The sequence below is a fragment of the Phycodurus eques genome, chromosome 16, assembly GCF_024500275.1.
Source record: "Phycodurus eques isolate BA_2022a chromosome 16, UOR_Pequ_1.1, whole genome shotgun sequence".
NCBI lineage: Eukaryota > Metazoa > Chordata > Actinopteri > Syngnathiformes > Syngnathidae > Phycodurus > Phycodurus eques.
In genome coordinates, this window is record NC_084540.1 from 10,763,737 (window position 1) to 10,781,753 (window position 18,017).

The 18,017-nt window shown below is 39.8% G+C and overlaps 3 protein-coding genes and 1 non-coding gene across 5 annotated transcripts; 3 read left to right on the plus strand and 1 right to left on the minus strand.

Annotated features, from left to right (window-relative positions):
* Window positions 1-243: 243 nt before the first annotated feature.
* LOC133414908 (galectin-1-like) lies at window positions 244-4,899 on the minus strand. Its single transcript, XM_061700621.1, has 5 exons — window positions 4,828-4,899; window positions 1,381-1,448; window positions 1,180-1,259; window positions 827-998; window positions 244-673 (listed from the first exon to the last, which is right to left on the minus strand). Exons 2-5 carry the CDS (start codon window positions 1,387-1,389, stop codon window positions 527-529), a joined length of 408 nt encoding a protein of 135 aa, XP_061556605.1. The 5' UTR covers window positions 1,390-1,448; window positions 4,828-4,899; the 3' UTR covers window positions 244-526.
* pick1 (protein interacting with prkca 1) lies at window positions 3,319-10,184 on the plus strand. Its single transcript, XM_061700620.1, has 13 exons — window positions 3,319-3,549; window positions 3,863-3,932; window positions 4,599-4,710; window positions 4,842-4,970; window positions 6,272-6,338; window positions 6,428-6,517; window positions 6,589-6,642; window positions 6,850-6,912; window positions 6,986-7,119; window positions 7,667-7,759; window positions 7,851-7,901; window positions 8,028-8,172; window positions 8,994-10,184. Exons 2-13 carry the CDS (start codon window positions 3,892-3,894, stop codon window positions 9,254-9,256), a joined length of 1,242 nt encoding a protein of 413 aa, XP_061556604.1. The 5' UTR covers window positions 3,319-3,549; window positions 3,863-3,891; the 3' UTR covers window positions 9,257-10,184.
* A 98-nt stretch (window positions 10,185-10,282) lies between these two features.
* Window positions 10,283-10,355, plus strand: trnar-ccu (transfer RNA arginine (anticodon CCU)). Its single transcript has one exon. It is a non-coding gene; the product is annotated as a tRNA-Arg (tRNA).
* A 201-nt stretch (window positions 10,356-10,556) lies between these two features.
* plbd1a (phospholipase B domain containing 1a) lies at window positions 10,557-17,827 on the plus strand. Of its 2 annotated transcripts, XM_061700618.1 has the most exons (11): window positions 10,557-10,717; window positions 11,428-11,650; window positions 12,049-12,132; window positions 12,267-12,408; window positions 12,796-12,933; window positions 13,815-13,959; window positions 14,051-14,251; window positions 14,388-14,528; window positions 14,603-14,788; window positions 16,940-17,046; window positions 17,140-17,827. In XM_061700618.1, the coding sequence occupies exons 1-11, from the start codon at window positions 10,618-10,620 to the stop codon at window positions 17,314-17,316; spliced, it is 1,644 nt and encodes a 547-aa protein (XP_061556602.1). In that variant the 5' UTR covers window positions 10,557-10,617; the 3' UTR covers window positions 17,317-17,827. The 2 variants fall into 2 exon arrangements, with proteins under 2 accessions (XP_061556602.1, XP_061556603.1); XM_061700619.1 differs by lacking the exons at window positions 16,940-17,046; window positions 17,140-17,827 and adding an exon at window positions 14,877-15,008.
* The last annotated feature ends 190 nt before the right edge of the window (window positions 17,828-18,017 follow it).

Genomic DNA, 18,017 nt, shown 5'->3' on the forward strand with positions numbered 1-18,017 from the left:
CCTCATGATGCACGGTAGTTATATATTCTTATTTTTAACCAAATTGTTGCTTTAGAAAATGGTGCAAAAACAATAGTAACTTGCAGTGTTGAGTGCTACAGGTTAAAAGTCAATCAGAAGTACTCAATCCATAGTTGTGCTTGATTAATTATGAGTGGGTGTACTGTAAACATGTTTCAATCTAATAAAACAAAGACAGAGATACAAGACGTAAAGTGCAACTCATACTTTAATGTGATCAAGAGTGTATCAACTTTGGTGCTTTAAGTTTGGCAGGAACTGAATGGTTTATCAAAAGCAGTCTAGCAGAGATGAGTTCATAAGAAGGATTTTTTTTTGTGGGTAAGTTGGAAATGGCCTGGCATCTGCTGTTGAGTTGGTAAACAAAGCGATATGTCCTGTAGATAAGTCACATACTGTATTTCCCAATGTACGGAAGAACAGAAGTTGAATTGGCTTCAAAGTTGGGAATACTAACATTTCATGATAACAAAAAAGTGAGAGTTCAATTTATGCATTTTATATCTTAACAGATCTTCACGCAAGTAACTTTAAAGTCTCCTGTGATTTTGACATAGTTGATGACTGCCATGTCGGCACGGTTGGGAAACTGGATTTCACGTCCATCGGGAAGTTCTACTTCAAACATGTCACCAGTTAACTTCAACACGATCTGGAAAAGAAAACATACTTCTCAAGTTAACCCCTAAGATGTATTTTTTTTTTTTTTTTTTTTTTTGCAATGAGCTCTTTTAATGCATCCTTGCAAATTTTCTGAAATGTCCTGGCATGGAAATGTTCCTGTCATGACATCACACGACCTCACCTTAACATGTGTGCCTCTGTGCAGGGGGTTGTGTGTTTCCCTTTTCTCATCGCCCCAGCAACCAGCAATCTTTGAGTTGCACACAATAACTGCTCCATCTGCATCATCGTGGAAACGCGGGTTGAAATGCAAAGCCAGGTCTTCTGAATCATAGCCAAGGTCAATCTGAAATCTGAAACAATTAGGAAATGAATACAAACACTGCACTGCAGTGCATCTATGCATAATCAATCCAAATAATCAATAAGCTTTAAAAATCGGATGTAGCACTTAATGTTGATTATACAATGTTTGTTATTCTACCAACATACAGTTCATAGACAAGAGAAGAACTATATTACTGTGGATCTTACCTTTGAGCATCATGCAAAATGTCTCCCTTTACTTTCAGCTGATCCCCAACTTTTAGATTCATATTGCTCATTTCAAGTTTCTAGAAACAAGATTGAGAATTAATTAAATTAAAACAAATGAAAGCATCTCATGGTTGTGCCTGCTCCCCAACTATTAAATCTATTCATGTTGAAAAAAAAGACTCACTCAAATAAACTCACCATGCTCATTATGGGTGTTGGTTAAGCCGCCTCTGAGGTACTGAGAACGGAAGGATGATTCTTCTCTCCTGCAACACAAATGAGTGACTGTGGGGTTTCACTTCTGTTTATAATGTGAAGCACATGCGCAATTCCACAATATGACCAAACAATGATCATATCATCCCAATCAATCAGGGGTTTCAATGCAAATATGTCATTGTTCTAAAAGGATTGGAAAAGTGGCTAAACAAAGGTCAGAAGGACATTGTTTAATTATTTTGGCACCAAAGTGTCTACAGTTTGCATGTTAATTTAACCAGCCCACTAAAAGCTCCACTACGGTGGCGACACAACCCAAATTTACACATTAAATTGCATGCTAAATGCAGTAATAAAGTCATAATTACAGCAAACATGTGGATAAGCAAATATATATTTTATGAAATATTTGACAGCTAAAAATATAACTACCATCAGTGAAAGCAAATAAAACAAAACAATATAATTGGCTTGCAGAATGTTTTTGCAAGTAAAACATTGTTTGCACTGGCACAAGCACATACTCAATATTTGAGATTTATGGAACAATTCATGAAGAGCCATTTGCAGTAACAACTTCAAATGCTCAACGATAACATTTAGTTTAATGTAACATTTAGCCTTTACCAGAAAACTCAAGGAAATATATATATTTCTATTCCAAACAAAAATTAGTATCTGTTTAGACAGACCAAGCAGACAAGAGAATTGAAGTTGGTAACATCCATCCATCTATTTTCTGAGCCGCTTCTCCTCACTAGGGTCGCGGGTGTGATGGAGCCTATCCCAGCTGTCATCGGGCAGGAGGCGGGGTACACCCTGAACTGGTTGCCAGCCAATCACAAGCAAACAACCATTCACACTCACATTCACACCTACGGGCAATTTAGAGTTGTCAATTAAACTAGCATGCATGTTTTTGAGATGTGGGAGGAAACCGGACGACTGGTTCCAGCGTCAGCCTCACAGTTCTGAGGACCGGGGTTCAATCCCCGGCCCCGCCTGTGTGGAGTTTGCATGTTCTCCCCGTGCCTGCGTGGGTTTTCTCCGGGCACTCCGGTTTCCTCCCACATCGCAAAAACATGCATTAATTGGAGACTCTAAATTGCCCGTAGGCATGACTGTGAGCGCGAATGGTTGTTTGTTCCTATGTGCCCTGCGATTGGCTGGCAACCAGTTCAGTGTCTACCCCGCCTCCTGCCCGATGACAGCTGGGGATAGGCTCTAGCACGCCCGCGACCCTAGTGTGGAGAAGCGACTCAGAAAATGGATGGATGGATGGATGGATATAAAATATTAAATACAATTAAATATTTTCTTTTTTTTAAATCCAGTCTATACAATATAATTTATCCTTTTCAAGTGCAGTACATCTTTAAATACTGTTTACTTGAAAAATGTATTCAAGTACAATTTTGATTGAACTTATTTGCCATACATACTAAGCGAGTCATTATTTTAGTAGGTTTTTTTAAAGAGGGGTTTTAAAATGCGAACTGTACATAATGTTAAGGTGGATTACAATACGGACTTTTTAAGAATAAAATCTCCTTCGTTTTGATGAAAATGTACTACTCGGCTTCTATGTTACTCCGTTTTAATATTTGTCATTATCGTCGTACTTGGAGGGTCAAGTATTTTTTTTAAGTGGTACTCAGGTTTGAAGACAAGCCCTCTAAATGTCCTAAGTCATGTGTGCCATATTTTACTTGTCATACTTTACCTCCCTCTAGGGGTCACAGATATACAGCAACAACAACTCGTAATCGTGACAATGTTTTAATGCTTTGCCGTGTGTTTTTATATGAAACGTTATGTCAATATTTACATTAATCTACATTAAATCACTGTAACATTAATGAACACGTTTTATTTTATTGAGAATTATGACGCTGAAGAATCGTTAAATTTCCATGACTGACTTCCTCGACATGCCGGAAATGACGCTAATAAGCAAACAGTAACGGTGTCCTCGAGACAGATGACTATATTTCCAACAAAACCGAACAATTTAGCAAACGACGCGTTGCCATATATGCGTAGCAATGAATTGTACACTTGTATGTGTTTGAGGAACTACTGCTAATTCCGCTAAATGTTTGTTGTTTTACTGAGAACACGGAATGTTCTGATCGATCCCCCTGTCGCGTAAGTACTTGCTAGCAGCTAATTAGCCACGGTTAGAAATTGTCACTCATTTGGCTACGTCCTCCTCCCGCTTCTTATTACATGGCACACGCCTATCCGTGCTTTTAATTTGTATATGCCCACTTTTCTGTTTCATATTTAGCAGCTGCGGGGATACATTTGCAAAAGTAGTTTCTCTCCTATTAAACGGATTGAATTAGCTTTGTTGTCAGCCGCAAAATGTTCGATGTCTGTTAAAATGAGCTTTTTAGTGTTGTCTCCTGGTGAACACTGTTTTCAACTCTCCAATGTTTGTTGTTATAATCACTAACAGGTTTTTCCAAGGGCAGGTGTGAGACTGCTATGTTTACAGACATGGACTTTGAATTAGAGGAGGATAAATTGTGAGTTCACCATCTATTCTGTTCTACGTTTAAAAAAAGATATCACTGCGGACAGTTTCACACTTTTTGCTTGAGCATTTTTCCCCACAGAGTTAGTTCATATTATTTTTCCTCAAAGCTACATAGCTCCCAATGGTGAAGTTGTCTTCATAATGTGTGTTGAAATGTTCTTATTTCACCATCCTTGATTTTCCTAAGGATATTAATCTTTTAAACGTAGCTGTGAGTTCCAGTTAACGATTTTTAACATTTTGTTTTCACCAGTTAACGATTTTTAACATTTTGTTTTCACCAAACATTTAAGTGATCACGATGATCAATAATATTTCTTCAAAGGTAATGGCTTACCAGCGTCTTTCCAGTGTGTAATAATGCATTGGACAGTTCTCAGCCCAGTTTTTATACTTGACTTGCAAAAATCTCCTTGCCCCTTTGAAACAAAGCGTCTTTTTGTCCAAGTAGTGTACAGTATAGGGCATATTTTAGGGCATCAATTCCCATAATTTCTTTGGCATAAAATGTCTTTCTTACACAAGACCATCTGTAGTGACAGATCAAATTTGTTTCTTGGCAGTTAGTGTACTGCACTTTTTTTTTTTATTTTTTTTTTTATACATGCTGTATTTATAATATTGCATTCATAGTATTTCATTCACTCTACTACAGAGGGATACCAACGGTACCTGGGACTGTTTGTCTTAAAAAAGATAAAAATAACCTGATTGGAATAAGCATTGGTGGAGGGGCACAATACTGTCCCTGTCTCTATATTGTTCAGGTAGGTGCAGTTCAATAAACTATGTCTGACAAATATTACATTTATTGCTCCTATCCTATTTTAAATAGAAAGGAAATGCTACGCTTCAGTGTCATGGTACCTCCCTAGAAATGTTACCTCTGGCTTCTCAGGTGTTTGACAACACACCGGCAGCTTTGGAAGGGATGCTTGCAGCAGGTGATGAAATCACTGGTGTCAATGGCAAGCCAGTAAAGGGAAAGACAAAGGTGGAAGTGGCCAAGATGATTCAGGCTGTACAGGTATACTACACTATGGCAGTCCCCTGTTAATTACTCTATGTACATAGTTTTTATTATATGACATTGACAACGGTATGAAATGTGTGGTATTTGATACAGTAGGTTAATTGAATATTAGGTAGTATTGCAAAGGAGACCATTGTGCAAAATTAAAAGCATTGTACTAGTTATGAACTAAAGCCACAGAAATAAAAGAAGCAAAAAAGATTACTTACAGTTTGGAGTCCAGCTTTGACTGTAAAGCAAGAACAGTTCCGACAGTGCCAAATGACTTCGGTGAACAGGGGCGTGACTGTTATGCAGTGTAAAGCATCTCAGCACAATATGTGCAGAGTTGCTGTGTTGTTTTTGCCATCCATTGTCGGTGACCAGGGAATTTCATGACTTCCTGAACACTGGGATAATGACGGGTTTAGTGTGTGTATCAAAGGATTACCTTTTCCTGTTGTTGCCCATTCAATACCAATATTTCTTTTCATTTCAATATTATATCATGAAGTTACAGTATAATGATTTCAAACTTCCCTAGTTTACTTTGAGTCTCAATAGAAAAGATGACTGACATACAAGAGAGTTCTGAGAAGACACAAACACGCGTGCTAAATCGTGTGATCTTAAAATTTTTAGTCAGATTAAAAACGTCAGAGGAAAGGTATAGAATCTTAGCCAAATTTACCCACTGTGAAGATCTTAAAATATTTGTTAATTCACTGGCAGTACTGGTCTGTTAACAAAAATGACACATTTTAAAATATCGCCTATATTGAGCAGTAGTAGTTTCTCGGGTTTATTTGTTTTTCAATCCCAGGGGATACTATGGATCCATGGGTGTAACTGCACATTTTTTCTTGCTGCACAGCGAAGTGGATGGGGGCAAAGAGAAATTGTCATTGTGTAATATGTGTTCACACTTTGAATTAGATTCTCTGGACATTGTGAAGGCAGAATATTTGATACAATTGATCTCATTAGCTTGTGCATGTGTGTGTCATGATAGTGGCCAGGCATTTTATATGTAAGAAGAAAGCAAATTGATCAGAAAATGAAGTCATTGCATATTGTTGCTGACCTTATAATTGGAAATGTTTTCAACTTTCATAGCACACATACAGGATCATAAACAATTGGTGGGGATACCCAGTGGGACATAGTTGTGGTCAGCTATGACTTGACTTTTTTTTTTTTAATCAGAAACATTTATCACTTACCGCATTTTCTTCCTCATTCTAATACCATAAACACATCAAGTGAGGGACCATCTATTTTTATTTCATGTATTTTGTTGTTATCTGATTTGTCAGGGTGAAGCAGTAATCCATTACAACAAATTGCAAGCAGATCCAAAACAGGGAAAATCTCTGGATATAGGTTTGCGACACACTGACACACCGATCCTTTTCATGTTTGTGTTCTGATTCCCCATATTAACTTGGACCAGCCATTTTATATTATTTCAGTGCTGAAGAAAGTCAAACATCGGCTTGTGGAGAATATGAGCTCTGGCACCGCAGATGCTCTCGGGCTCAGTCGAGCTATTTTATGCAACGGTGAGACAACACATAAACTCAACACTAAAGGTCGTTTCATTCATTTACTAACATAATCATTTAATGTGCAGATGGACTTGTAAAACGACTAGAAGAACTAGAGAAAACGGCAGAGCTTTACAAAGGTAAAGAATCAGAACAATATTGAGTATTATGTAGTTAGTTCTATTTGGTCCTGTACTCCTATAGTGGAGAGATTTATTACAATGAGCATGTGTTCTATAGCAATCCATAATGTTTAAATACAAAATGCTAATCGCACGACTAAAAGAGAACCAGTCATTTTGTGTTTTAAGTGTGCTAATTCAGTTGCCCTTTCTGCTTCCTTGCAGGCCTGATGGAGCACACCAAGCGACTGCTCAGAGCCTTTTTTGAGCTTTCACAAACCCACAGAGGTGAAGACTGGAGTTGACAATTTCCCAACGTAGCATGTACATTGTCTAATGCATTGATTGATTCAACTCACAGCATTTGGAGACGTGTTTTCTGTCATTGGAGTGAGAGAGCCTCAAGCTGCAGCCAGCGAAGCTTTTGTTAAGTTTGCAGATGCTCACCGCAGCATTGAGAAGTATGGCATTCAGTTACTAAAGACCATCAAGCCCGTGAGTACAGTTTAAACGACTGCTCTTTTGCTGTATCTAGCATGATAACCTAAATAACACCCTAGCACAAACTGACGCAGCATCACACATCGACAGAAAAAATACATGCATTAGCACTTTGTACAAATGGTACTAAGTCATTAAACTGTTAACGTAAACAAATTATAAATGTTACGGAATGCAGGCAAATTGTAATGCCGAAGTAGACTACACTGGCTATTAGTAGCTGCATTGGGAGGGAAGTAGAACTTTTTCCAACAGTCACTCATTTACGCATGAGGTGCATTCAAGGACCGCCAATAAAACAGGACATCTCAAATACAGATGAAAAGCACAATCAATTAATAAAACGTAACAACAGCATTCCACTCGATGGCGCCAGAGTAATAGTTATTGTTTTGGCCTGAGCAGAAACTTAGAAAATAGACTAGATTTTCAGCAAATAAAGGGTAGGTTCTTAAATAAATCTGAAAAATTGCTAACACAGAATCTCAAATATGTGAGAGTTAGCGTTATTTTTGTGTATCTGGGGCATTTTGCTGTGCAGATGCTCCACGATTTGAACACCTACCTTCACAAGGCCATACCAGACACAAAGCTCACTATTCGCAAGTATCTGGATGTGAAGTTTGAATATTTGGTAAGTTGACCACATTCTGTCCAACTGTGAAATTTCCAAAGTAGGTTATGGTCAGTTGACATATGAAACCAAAAATATTTTTGTCTTTCAGTCATACTGCTTAAAGGTGAAGGAAATGGATGATGAAGAATATAGCAGCATTGTGAGTTATTGTTCCTGTTATAAAATAGAATGACAAATGCCTATAAGGATGATCACTAACCCTATCATAGTAATTGGGACTACTACGCGCAGCTTTGATTGATTGTCGGGTCATTTCTTTCAACAGGCTATGGGAGAACCTCTGTATCGTGTATGTACTGGGAACTACGAGTACCGTTTGGTTCTGCGGTGTCGGCAGGAGGCTCGTGCTCGCTTCGCAAAGATGAGGAAAGACGTACTGGAGAAGATAGAACTTCTGGATCAGAAACATGGTTTGTTGCGGATTCTTCTCTCATTTTTACCCCCTCCTATTAGTGGATGGAAACATGAAGAGATTATATTTTTACATTTCATTTATCTTATTATTTCCTGTATGTCCTGTACAAGTCTATCTACATTCAGCTCGTCAACCTGCATTGTGAATTCCAATAGAAGCGGTGCTTTAGCCTTTTAGACAGTGGAATCCCTCATTTCCAAAATACTCTTACACTTTTATTTGTGATGGACTTTTATTGATGTATAGTGTTGGATGATTGTCAGAGTTGAAACTACTTACATAATATCTAGGATCCATCAATCAGTTTATAGATGATTTACTATTCTTGAAAAAACTAACAGCCAGCAAAGGCAGTTTACCGAGTGGTCGCGCATCTCTTTTACACGTGTAACAAATTATGTAAGTCACGTCCCAGCAACTATTTTCACTAAACATTGACTGTGCTCTGTCTTGCCACCATTTTTTTCTCTTATCCTACGCAGATGGTTTTGTCTGACTTCGTCATCCTCTGGTTTAGTTAAAAAGGAACTTTGCCCCTGACCTCAAACATACTCCACAGTTTAAATAGTCCTTAAGACTCATTCAATGCCAGCCCTCCCAGTTAACATGGATACTTGACTTCTAAAGCAGTCAATGGCACTGAATGTGTTCAGCAAGTCACGACACCTTTTTGGACTTAGTTACATAAGAATACAAAGAAATCATTGCATGATTGTATTTGTTTGAGGTGCGTTCAAGTCGTTGGCGAGTCTACTATTGTTCTCATCTTGGGGTGAATTGTCACTGAATTATCCCTCACCTCTCTGTCCCGTCTAGTCCAGGACATAGTTTTCCAGCTCCAGCGCTTCGTGTCAGGCATGTCCCGCTACTACGACGAGTGCTACGCCGTGCTCAAGGAGGCTGACGTGTTTCCCATCGAGGTGGACCTCTCCCGCACAACCATCAACTACAGCAGCCAGTCGTTTGCTTTCACTGACGAGGAGGAGGCGGAGGATTGTGGGGGAGGAGCGAAGGAAGGAGGAACCTGCGAAGGCATCCAGGCAGAGAACGGAAGCGAGAAGCTGATCGATGATGTATGAATGGTCACTGTGTGTTTTTATGGTGGACATGAAGAAGTCAGTCCATCTGACTCAGCCGCTCCATGATATGATGTGCTTTTAACATACTGACTTTCAGAAGGGAGATCAGCACCTGACATGGGTGAAGACTACTGAAACATACTACTCTAGTCCTTTGTTCTCTTTTAATGTTCTTTGTGGTATATATTTCTTTTAATTAATTTTCTTCCACCCATCAGTTTTTTTTCTGAAAGTTTGGCAACAGAATATGAATGATATGAAAGTGTTTTGCTGTTGCAGAGTAGGACTCATCGAATTTGAGTTGTGCCTTCTAATTTAATCTTGTGTCAATGTGGTGGGTCTGAACTGGGCTGTGGACTCCGTATCAGTGATGTTTACTAGTGGTTGTGTTGTTGTTTTATTATTATTATTTTTTTTTTATTTACTACAAAGTTGGACCAAGAGGTGGTGCCATAGCTGTTATACCTCTCGTTTTTAATTGTTTTTAAATGTTTTCTTGGCACATTTTAAGCTGCATGGCAAAGGTTCTCATGTAAAGCTTTGCCACCAAAGTCTTTAATGCAGATCATTCTGTCTGTTACCGTACACTACTTGTAATACTAGCTTTCTATTTATAGGATTGGAAAATATATTGAATGCCCACGTGATAAAAATGCAAATCCAACTTGTAAATATGAACGTGAAAGGGAAATATTGCTGCATTATTTTAACTTTTACCACTTTGTGTGTTCTTTGTTCTCTTGCCAAAAAAATGCTTATTCTATGAAAATATATTTGTTGATTAGGTCATAGGTATGCTGTCTCCTGGGAACCAGGAAAATGTTGTGCATTAGTGTTTTGAGTTTGTTTGTTTTCATCAGCTATTGTGGTTTGAAGGCAAGTTAATTTTTTCAGTGTGTAATTATCAGAATAAATGAGTTTAAAGGAATTCATTTGCTGTTTGTTTATTTATTTATTGACGTACCGGTGAATTTTCATTTATATATTACAAAGATATATATATCATTTATATATTATATATTGCAAGCCCCAGTGGCCTAATGGATAAGGCACTGGCCTCCTAAGCCAGGGATTGTGGGTTCGAGTCCCATCTGGGGTGGGTTGTTTTTATTTAATTTTTATTTTTATAGCGACTGCGATCATTTAATGTGCTAGCATTCATCACTTCTGTGTCGTTGAATGTAACATGGTAATTATGTGTCTCATCCCCAATCACGAGACCCACGGCGTGTTATTCCGTCTTGTACCACCAGGCGTCTCTTTTTCATCCGAAATCACGTCAAGTCGTTCTGGGCTGTCCTCAACCTATCCCGATCACTTCCTTGCTCATTCTCGTGTCGGCTCATTGTTTTCTATAGTTTATGCCGGACTCGCCGTTTAACTGTGGAGCTATGCTTCTAAAAAGTGTGTGTGTTTTTGTGTTACTCAATGCTGCTTTGACCGTCTCCTCTGCAGCGGGCGGTAAGTAAGTAGGTCATATAAATCAGTGGGACTTTGTTATGTGCTTGTGTAAAGACGTCTCTAGTTTCTGTTCTTTCACATGACAGTTAACGTGTGAATAATTGTGAAATATCGAGAGGCTCCTGCCTCTGAAATGTTGCATTTTTAACTTTCTTTTATTTTATACTAATAAATACCAGTATAAGTTAGCAATATATACCAATATCAGTTATAATAAATGAGACAATACCTTTTTTTGTATGTGTGTATCCAGTACATTAAGTACTGTAACCATTTAGTCAGCTGGCTTTTAGAATTGAATTGGATCACAGTAAAAATAATAAATAAATACATACATACATACTACAGATATTTGAAAAATCTACATCAGTACAGTAACAAAGTGTGTGTACTACTTTACTTCCCACTCCTGGCTTCATGAGAAAGCAAAATATTAAGTATGTGTATGCAGTGCAGTTCCACACTACTGCAAATTACAACCACCAATCAACAAATAAAGTCATATTTGAAAGGTTAAGTAAAAAGACAGACAGGCTCTCACTGGACTGTACAGGTGTACCTATTATTGTGGCCAGTTGTTTGTTAGTATCTGCACAAAACCAATTATCACTTGATACTCACCGCACACCATCCAAACTATTTTAATACGCTAACTTTGGCAAACATCATTCTGCATAACAGCTTGATGGCATTTGGTGTGTTTCTTCCAGAGTTGACAAGAGCTACAGTGTACTGGGACGCCCAACAAAAGACCGTCCTGCTGAAGGACGGAGTCCTGGATTTAAATGGGGACGCATATGGCTTCCTGAATGACACCTTGTCCAGTACAGGCTGGAGTGTCCTCGAGATCCGAGCTGGATACGGAGAAACATCAGAGACTGATGAGGTCACCTTTTTCTTGGCGGGCTTCCTCGAAGGCTTTCTCACTGCACAGTAAGTATAACGGACATGACCACGTGTTCCTACAGAACACTACCGGTTATTTGAAATCAAACTCGTTCCATGTCGAACATTGGCCTGTATGTGCAACTCTTAGAAGTGATCATCTCTGTCCTGTGTGTGATGAGAAGCTTCAGAAAGATTCGAGTTGGAAATATAGAAATGAGTGACCTGATTTATTGAAGGGATAGGTGGAAACAGCGAAGGAGTAGAATTTTGGTACTTATACCATTTAGGTCTTTGTTAATTTACCTGACATGTTTTGGCAAACTGCTGTTGCCTTCACCAGAGGGTTGATCATCTAATCCAAGTTATTGTTTGGCCTTGACAGAGGTCTACCCTCTATTCAGTGGCATTCTATTTTATAATTCTATCACATGTTTTCTGTCCAGACAGATGATAGATCACTACACCAACATGTACCCTCAGCTCATCCATGACCCCGACATCCTGGGTCTGGTTCAGAGCTTCATGAAGTGAGTCTGCAATGACATTTGCTCCACTGCAAGCTTCTCTACTCATGCAATACCTTTTGGCATGTTGACCTTTGAGTGCTTGGAATCACAACATTGAGTTGTGAACAACATGTGACTCTGCTTGGCTCGCCAAGGCAGCAGGACTCTTGGACCAGAGTGCAAGTGAACAGGAACAACAGTTCTGATCCTCTGTGGAGACATGCAGGTTTCATTGTTGCCCAGATGGACGGCCTGCAAACTGGAGTTGCAGAATGGGCCAAGAGACGAGGGAAAAAGGTGTTACGATCATATTCTTATAGTTTTAGCAGTGCAAGTTCGCACATGCAAATCAAAGCTGTAAAACACTGAGGCTTCTTTAGAAGGAGCAACTATCCATACAAAGCAAAAATGTCACCATTAGAATACTTTTTAAAGGAACGAGAAATGCTGATCTGAAAAATATGAAGTATTGGCTTGCAGTTTTGGGGGAAGTACAGCAAACACACTTAAAATTAATGCTTATGAAATAATTATTTTCACATTCAATCACATTGAGGTTATAAAACCTAGGCAATAAGCACATCGTGTTGGCATTAAATTTTTTCCCGTGATTAGGTTGAATGACCTTTACTTTGTTGGATTCTTGGTTTTCTAAATGCTGAACATCTGCTGTCATTCCCACAGCCACTGTCCCTATTTGCCATTCAATTCCTGAATGCAGTCGGAGACCTGTTGGATCTGATTCCGGCCTTGGTCTCCACCTCCCCTCCACTCAAACACTTCAGACGTCCAGGGATGGGACACTGCTCGGCTCTCATAAAGGTCAGGGGCCAATGGGCGCTAATTGGGATGCAACATCTGCATCTTTAGCAGGTTGTACAAAAGCGCTCACACACAACTACAAATTATCTTGTATGTTTTGCCCTTAGAACTAAGAGTTGCAGATTGCAGGTTCAGCATTCATGGATTTACCTATTCGATTTTATTAGGGAGGGACCTACCCTTTGTTATTCGCTGAAAACTCACCTATTTGCTGTTTTTGTTGCATATTGTGGCATCTTCTTGCTAAAGAACTATGTTGATGTGAGTCGAGGAGCTTCATTTAGACAAAAATAGCGCTTTGCCGCCATCTGGTGACATCTGTAGGCAATGATAAACCTTTCTGGGAGCCCTCATTTACTCACAGATTTCGCTATTGGTGGTAGGGATCGTTCCCTGGGGACATTTTATATACGTGGCAGTAAAAACCATCTACCTACTGTATGTAGTCATATCGGACTTTGTTTTAATTAGGTTGTCAGCTGGTATGCTATTTTTCTGCCTGCGCATACTTTCTCTGAATGTATTGTATCATTTTGGCCAAAGAGTAAATTGTGCCTAAAATGTCTATTGTACCATATTGTATTATACTATAGCATATTGTATTTACCTTGTTATCCATTTTTCATACCACTGACCCTCATGTAGGTGGCTGGAGCTCGTCCCAGCTGATGTTTTGTGAGAGGCCTGGTGCACTCCGTACAGATCACCAGCCAATCGCAAGGCACATACAGACAATTATTGTCTGCAGTTATCCCAACATGCATGTTTTTGTGAATTCTGTGAGGAAGCCGGACTGCCTCGAGAAACACCACGAGGAACGCAATGCAAATTCTCCATCCAATCTAATTTCTGAAATCTTCTATCCTGATCCGTCTTATCAGATGCTCCCAGGTTTTGAGAACCTCCTCTTTGCCCACTCCAGTTGGTACACATACGCAGCCACCATGCGGATCTACAAACATTGGGATTTCCACATTGCCGACCCCGACACAGCCACTGGGAAACTCTCTTTCAGCAGCTACCCTGGTAAGCACGAGGAATTCTCCAGTACTCTTAAGAGAATTGCTGTAAAAAAGTGATGTTGCGTAACTATGAGAGGTCTGAATGCCTTTCGCAGGTTTCCTGGTGTCCCTGGATGACTTCTACCTCTTAGGGAGTGGTCTCATGATGACCCAGACCACCAACAATGTCTTCAACTCCTCCCTCTTTGACAAGATCTCCCCCAAAAGCCTGCTAGCCTGGCAGAGGGTTCGAGTGGCTCACGGTTTGGCTCATACAGGAGAGGAGTGGGCTAAAATTTTCTCTCAGTACAACTCTGGTGAGTGTAGTCATATCGGACATTATACCAGACAGCCCGTGAACCTTAATAGGACACGAGGTATAGAAACTAGATGGATGGAACTACTGTACGCTAAAATGTCTAAAAATCTTCCACTGTTGTCAAACTGTTGCAGGTACATACAACAACCAGTACATGGTGTTGGACAGAAGCAAAGTGAAGCTAGGCCACAGTATTTCTGATGGTGCGCTGACTGTGGTGGAGCAGATCCCCGGCCTGGTGGAGCACTCAGACCAGACACAAGTACTGCGCCGAGGTAAGAAGAGACCTGCTAGTCAAAGCTGTTTGTTTTTATTTTGACATTTGAAGACTTGACCTGCCTTTGTGTAGGCTACTGGCCGTCCTACAACGTTCCCTTCCACCAGAACATTTACAAGTTGAGTGGGTATGAGCTGATGTGGCAAGAATATGGAGAGGATTTCTCCTATGATCTCTGCCCCAGAGCCAAGATCTTCCGCCGTGACCAAGCTGATGTCAAGGACCTGGACTCTTTAAAACACATCATGAGGTTCAATGGTGGGTTTTTGTCTCACTTTGGAATTAAACACATATTGCTGGTATTAAGCGTCTTAATGATTTGCTCATGTCGTTGTGGGTTTGACAGCTGTTTCCACCAACAGTTGAAAGGAGAGCAGATGTAGTGTAGATGTGTTTTGAGCTTCTTGAGCAAACTCTCGGCAATTCACGAAAGGAAGCGCAAGCACAGTCTTTAACATTTCCTGACGACATGTTAAAAGGCAAGTTTTCCGTTATATTCAACAATTCTGTGTTAACCCATAACCACTGCAATTGGTCCAGAAACAGGGCATTTGCGAGTTCACAGACACACAACATTATTCAACTGTTAGCGTAAGAGGATGACTTCCAACCCCATCGGGGGCAGTCATATGCCAAAGTCTCCCTACTGTTTCTCAGAACCGATTAATCATTTTGGATGAGATCTCAAACTAGAAAGTCCAAGTTTCTCTCCATTCAACAGCTTGTAGACGCCATGACCCGGACGACTGAACAGACCCTCACTTTAATCCCTCTAATTTCAATTTATTTATATGGAGTCACTGATGGTGTAGTTGCAAACGTGCCTGACATCAATGGATTCGCCGCTCATACAGTGTGTATTTGATAGTGAATGTTTGTCTGTATATGTGCCCTGTGATTGACTGTTGACCAGTCTAGGGTGTCGTCCGCCTTTCGCCTGAAGGCAGCTGGGTTCGGCTCCAGCTCCCCACAACCCTGAACAAGATAAATGGTACAGAAGATGTGTGAATAGATTTTTTTTTTTAGATATATATCGCGTACGTACAATAGAATCACAACCATTTTATTGCCATTGTCAGTGAAAGGCGCATTCACCATTAGGAATGTTTGTCAGTCCGATGGTACAACATGGAACATACGTGGTAATAATTGAAATACAATTCAAAGGAGAAGAAAATAAACAATGTGCAATGAGAATAAACGGTGTGCATTAAGGTTATAGGTGTAGGTTAGAAGTTATAATCATTGATACCGGCTTATTTCGTGTTCATGAGTCTGATGGCCGAGGGGAAGAAGCTGTACCGTGCAAAAAAGGCCATCAGTATATTTGTTGACTCAAACAGTGAAAATGAAATCATCACATTTATCCCAGATCCTCACCAAAATGGGTTTTCGGGGTTCTTCCTTGTCTCATGGCCCACCACGTGACAAAGCTTCATGGCTGTTTTGTGGTTTCTGTGTAATACCTTTGGGGTTAGTTCTTCTGTTGTGTGTACAACTAGTTTTTTAATCAAAATGTCAAATGTGATAAAGGTCATCAAAACAGCAAAGCGCAAGGCGGCATCTGCGCAAACTGTAGGCTTTAAATGCACAGCCAATGTAACATAAACATGCGCTCACGTCCTTTTGCTTTGGGTTTTACAAAGGGGGTACACTAGGGGCAGAGCAGGCCCCTGCCTCCATGGGACCCTAAGCAAAATTTTACTTTGGGGCCCTCTAGTTCTGCCATTAATACTGATTGTTGATCATTCATTGTTGAATTGCCCCTGAAGGGATTATAATGAGTATAATACATTTCAAATGAAATTTAAAAATAACAGAGGGCTATATAGAGTGGATTTGGGTTGATTTACACAACATTCCAAGTGAGAAAGCACTAAGTGGGATCGTGAATATCGTATAGGCCTGCTAAAAGTACCAAAAATAAACAAGTATTAGTACAATGCATTTATTGTTAAAGTCTGATTAATCAGATTTATTATTTATGAAGTTTACCTAGCCTCTGGGTGGTAAGTCAGAGGATCGGAGTCAGGAAGGGCAACTGGCCATAAAAACCTTCACCAAAACCGAATGGGGAAAAATCAATCATAGTCAACCACCTTAATTCAAACATTCAATTTTGTTTTGTTCCTCTGTTCTTCATCAATACTGCTCCGCCCAATATGTATACATTGTATGGTGTGTGTATATATATATACACACACACACACACACACACACACACACACACACTCTCTTCTGCTCTCTGTTTACTGTTAAGTGCTCTCTAGTGGTCGCAGGGCCGGTGCCTAGTTCGCTTCTGCTCCGAAGGGGCAACCTGTTTGTACCTTTTCAGATCCATTTATGTACAACGTAGAATGAAACTCTGTCACGTGCCAGTGATGCTGTCTGTCATTTTTTTCTTGTCAGACTACAAAAAGGATCCATACTCTAAAGGTGACCCCTGCAAGTCCATCTGTTGTCGTAACGACCTGAAGACAAAAGAACCTTCACCGGGCGGTTGCTATGACACTAAGGCAGGTCTCACAGCACGCTTCTAGAAGATCCAAAGTGCCTTTTCAGCTCTTTTTTTTATTTATTTTTATTTTTTTTAATTGCTGTGTGAGCAGGTCACCGATTTCCAAATGGCGGGGGAGTTCCGCGTGGAAGCGGTGAACGGGCCAACGACACAGGATGGACTCCCGCCGTTCACGTGGGATCATTTCAGCAGCATTAGCCACCAGGGTCTGCCACAGTACTACAACTTCACCTTCGTCGGGATGAAACCTAGCCTCTTCCAGCCTTAAGTCCTAAACAGGCAAGGACACCTGGTGTTCTCAAAAGCCGTTTAAAATGAATGTGCCTCCATACGTACCGCTAGACAACCAATATGTTCTTTTAGCGTTCTATAATTGCAGTTATTTTAATTTCTCCATTACACTTCAATTATTGAATCAATGTGTCTGTTTCACACAATGCGAATATGTCTCAGGGTAAAGTGAGTCTGGTGCTTTCATGCCTTTTGAATGATTGTGTCTGTAACTTAATGATTTTATGAGATGCGAAAACAATGCATTAAGACTGTAAGTACAAGTCAGGTATGTGCTCACATCATCATTGTTGCTGTTCAAGTTGTTGTTTTTCATTATGAATGAAGCCATCAAGTCCGTGATCAAATCTCAGGGCTCTACTGCGCTTACTGCATCTATTTCTGAGCATGTTTCAGGATTAGATTAGTTACAATAACGCTTTCATCTTTAGTTTTGATGCAGTGCTGCGCATTTATAACATTCTATGAATAAAGTTTTTATAGTTGTACCTGTTCTGTTCTGTCCTGTCTTTTGTTTTGCACTCCATAAATGGCCAACTGTATATCCAGGAAGTTGTAGACATTGCCACTGGTGCTTGCTGATAGTTGTGTGTTGTTAAAAAAAAAATATATATATATATATATATATTCAACATGGGTCAGTGTGCTGAACATCTGATAGAACTTGATGCTTCAGAA